This window comes from Lotus japonicus, chromosome 5 (genome assembly GCF_012489685.1).
Source record: "Lotus japonicus ecotype B-129 chromosome 5, LjGifu_v1.2".
In the NCBI taxonomy this organism is placed as follows: domain Eukaryota; kingdom Viridiplantae; phylum Streptophyta; class Magnoliopsida; order Fabales; family Fabaceae; genus Lotus; species Lotus japonicus.
The window spans coordinates 16,953,722-16,958,094 of NC_080045.1; the positions used below are offsets into that span (position 1 = coordinate 16,953,722).

At 38.4% G+C, this 4,373-nt stretch overlaps 1 protein-coding gene across 1 annotated transcript; it reads right to left on the minus strand.

The window, feature by feature from the left end:
• Positions 1–2,161: 2,161 nt before the first annotated feature.
• Positions 2,162–3,525, minus strand: LOC130717179 (uncharacterized protein At1g76070). The gene has a single exon (XM_057567317.1). It carries the CDS (start codon positions 3,338–3,340, stop codon positions 2,456–2,458), a length of 885 nt encoding a protein of 294 aa, XP_057423300.1. The 5' UTR covers positions 3,341–3,525; the 3' UTR covers positions 2,162–2,455.
• Between the last annotated feature and the right edge of the window lie 848 nt (positions 3,526–4,373).

Consider the following 4,373-nt stretch of genomic DNA (forward strand, 5'->3'; position numbering starts at 1 on the left):
AAAAATAAATTGTGAACAAACACTTATTAACGTCTATTACGCACTACAAATTTACCATGCAATAAAAAAACTTTCTTTTTGTTGAGTGTCACCATGGTGGTTATGTCTATCAATTATTTTTGTTTTACGCATGTAGCAAGAGAATTAATCCGGAAATATAATAAGTTCTAAAAGTATAAACACTGGTTTATTTGTATATTTCTAAACTATTATAAATTAAAATGTAATCGTTGAAAGTTGATAGGTGGATGACGCATAGTCTTATCGATGCATGATGGCACCGACCTCAGCATGTTTAGCCGCCTGCCTAACCCTCATGTATTGATATATGATATATCCATTTCATGATGTGTCATTCCAACATGTAAAACATTCAACCCACGACATGGAATTGGTGGTACGTAAGCTTTGAGGTCAACTTCTTAGCGCAACTTTCCGGAGTCTCGTGATTTAATATCAATCCAGAGACTAAATTAAAGTGGAATTTTAGACGCCATTGATTTACTTATACCCGAATTAATAATTAGTAGCGTGGATAATCTAATATTCTCTCCTACACACGCTACACATTACACGTCAATATGTTGATCTTTGAAAGAAACTGTAGCTAGCTAGGCTATGTTTGCTTTGGTATTTTGTATATATATAGCAAGAACTGAGTACACTACATATACTACAAGTCAAAAGTTAAGGTTTTAAAATATGCAATTCAAATTACAGATCTGTGTAGTACAGATTTTCCAAACATTAATATTTATATTTGTAAAATTTGACTACTTGGTTCAGATTGAGAAAAGGGAAGATATTTTGAACTGCAATTACCTCCTAAACTAATCTTGTACTTTCTACCTGCGAGTTGACATTATTTGCAATTTTTTTTTATAATCGTTTTGTCGATGGTGAACCCATGCATACTCTGCATAATACTTTTGAGACTAGGCAAAGGCAAGTAAAATAAGAATTCATCTTTCATAATGATCTGAAGTTTGATGCAATTTGAATTGTGCATTTTTTTTCATGCAGCATGCATTATTATGAATGATAATGTTCCAACTGGCATCATTTGAGACTATTTAAAAATTTATAAAAAAATGAATATAATGTCTCTAAACCAGGTGTTGAAGTGTGTGCTTAGGGATGAGTCACTTTGGCGTCATTCCTTACAGCAACGGTTGCACCAGCCTGCTGCTAGCGTTTCCGTAGTGGATAGTGGCACACAAATGGTGGTTCTTCTTACTGTGGATGGCAGCTGGGATCCCCGGACAGGTCGCATGGAGTGTGCAGCTGTGATTAGAGAACACACTGGTCGTTGGTTAACGACGATTTTACGGAGTTTTGACCATGGCAGCGCTTTCTTGGCTGAGCTCTTGGCGATGGAACTTGGCCTTCTACACGCAATGGATAATGGATACAGGTCATTCGAATGCTTGACAGATTGTGCTCAAGTTGTGATTGCCATTCAATCAGGGAGGGATGTTGCGAATTTCTGAGATTGAGAAGCTATTAAGCGTGTGCGTGAGCTAATGACTAAGTTTCAGGGTGCCCAACTGGTTCAGATTGATAGAACTAGGAATAACACGACAGATTGTCTAGCAAGGGAAGCCTGCAGGAATGGATCGCCAGTTCAAGTGTGGAGGAACCCGCCCTTATTTGTTTATGCATCACTGTTCTAAAATGCTATTAGTTAGCTTTTTGTTGTCGTTAATTTTCCTCTAACCAAAAATACTATTACATATATCACATGATGAAAAATTGAAAAGTTTCAAATTCAGATGTGTTTGGCGAATTGATTACAATTAAACTCCTTGTCATAAAATTCTTACGTATTAATAATTTAAATGTACCCTGTTTGGTAAGCAGTTCATATCATTGACATAACCAGACAATATCACATATATTGTACGGCATTTTTTATTTTTAAACTAATGAACTAATATGCGTCACTTTTTAAAACTAAACATTTAAAAGGGCATGAAAACATAAGATTACATATCATAATTTTTATTTATTGGATGACATATAGCATGTTAGTTTTTTTTTTTTAAAAAAAGACATATTAAAAGACATAGACATTACCAGTGAGAAATCCATGTAATTTACTAAACATCAATAGTAGTATTTAAAATAAAAAATTGAAATATTTGCAAAAAAAAAAAAACACTAGTGTGAAATGTGTGATTCATTATTGAAAAAGTGCTGATAAAAAATTACCAGCTGCACTTACGAAAGGTAAGCAAATCATATATACAAACGACGTCGTTAACGCCAAACCAGAAGCACAAAATTCAATCACGCACACTGAAACCAAAGCTACATGTATCTTCTACCTAACACTAGTGAGGAATAGTTACAAACCGTTATTCAACGCGCCACGTCACCACTCCAACGACTATTCAAAATACTGGCCCCACCAAATTACCTATCAGTAGGGCCCACTCGTCGCAGCCACCGAATTCTAATGAGACAACTGGATTTCACATTCACCTACTCCCCACGACTCAGACCGCCTCCCAGACGCGAACCGGTTCATAGAACCCAAACCGGCCGGTTCAGTCCTAACCGACTCCTCAAACGACGTGTCGGTCCGGCTCACCGTGCTTCCACCCCGCGCTTTCCTGCTATTGCTCCTCTTCTTCTTCGTTAACGAATCCCCGGAACATGGTTCAGGTTTCTGAACCGGTTTCCCTCTCCCACCAGACCGGAAAATAGCACAAACGCTCGCGAAAAAACCGGATTTCTTTTTCTGGCTCCGGTTCGATTTTTGCCTCACGAAGGTTGTTGCTGCGGCGGCGGAGACGGATGTGGTGGAGGAGATCGATCGCTGACGTGTCCTCAACCGGCGATTCCGATCACGCTTGGACCTAACTCTCCCTATGCAGGAGACTTTTGGTGACAGAGGCTCAATCACGACGGTGTCGGATTTGCTTCTAACCGACGCGCTCCGCTTCGGGAACAGCCTCGCGTTACACGGGTGGTGGTGGTTGCGGCGGTTTCTGACGTCGTTGAAGGAAGCTTTCTGAGATTTAGGAAGGCCGATGATGGCGGCTTTAGGATGATGCTTCAAATTCTTAGAGAATCGCTGAGAGTTGGAGTTGGATCCAGGATTCGTTGAAGTGATGGAGGAGTTTCCCCTGGTGGATTCGTTCCGCTCGTAGACGACGGCGTTGCGGTCCCACCAGTCGTACTCCGCATCGCCGGAGAGCCAGAACGATGCTGGCGGCGAGTCTATATGATGAGGCGGCTCAGGTTCGTCGGTGAGAGGCTCGCAGGCGATTTTCCGGTCGGTGGAGCCGCCGGCGCAGGCTGAAACCAGCGTTTCTAAATCAACTTGTGGCGCCATTATTGTTGAAGAGAGAGAAAGTAGGTTGTTGAATTGAGTTGAGTCGTGGTGGTTTACGTGTTGTATTTATATGAAGGATTGGCCAAATTGGATGAAAATGAATGAATATTCGATTGCTATCGTTTTTGTTCTAGAGGAAGGAAAAGGTTCTTTGGGATTTGTTTGCTCGTCAAAAGAATACGAAAGCAATGTCAAAGCAAAAGGTATTTGATATGAATATAATAATGTGCTACAATACAACACAGGTGGGGACATGGTTTGGTTTGCAATTTCATGGTTTGGTTCAGAGTTGTTTCGTGCTGGTTCTAAGTTCTAACTACTAGTAGTATCTATTGGAGAAAAAACTACTACTTACTACTATTCTGCTTTTACCTTTCTTTTCTTTTAATAAAAAATTATATGTTATGTGTCGTATATGTGAGTTATGTAGAAAGGAGAGAAAAGTGATAAATTGATATATTTATATGTAATTGGAAAAAAAAAAAATCTGTCATGAGGTGTTACGCTATTTGGTAAACTATGAATCATTATCCACATCAAATGGCTCACCTAGCGGCTAGCCGTATGCTATTTGCTTGGTTAACTAGTGTTGCTTCATTCTAAGAAATTAAACATTCATAAAAGGTATACGATGATCATGATCGATGGGTAAAGTTTAGTATTTTTAGTACTCCCTCCTTTCTTGATATAAGAATTAACTATTTAGTTTTTTCTCTTTGAGAAAATTATTTAGTTTAGTTAGATATATTAAATTTATTCTCAAATACGGTTGAATTTCTTAAATTTCTCACTACTTTAGCGCCAACCCTTACTTTATTTTTTATAAATAGAAAAATGTTCTGAGGGTCGTCATAGAACTACTGATGACTAAGACATTGGTAATCCTTCCATTTTATGATGACCAAGACTCCATCAGAAATTGGCAAGAATTCTTGTAGTCAAAGTTATAAACTTCTCAACCCTTACCACATGATTTTGTAGTCACTCTATTTTTCGATTCGACTATTATTGAGTTGTTTTATTAACTTTTAAA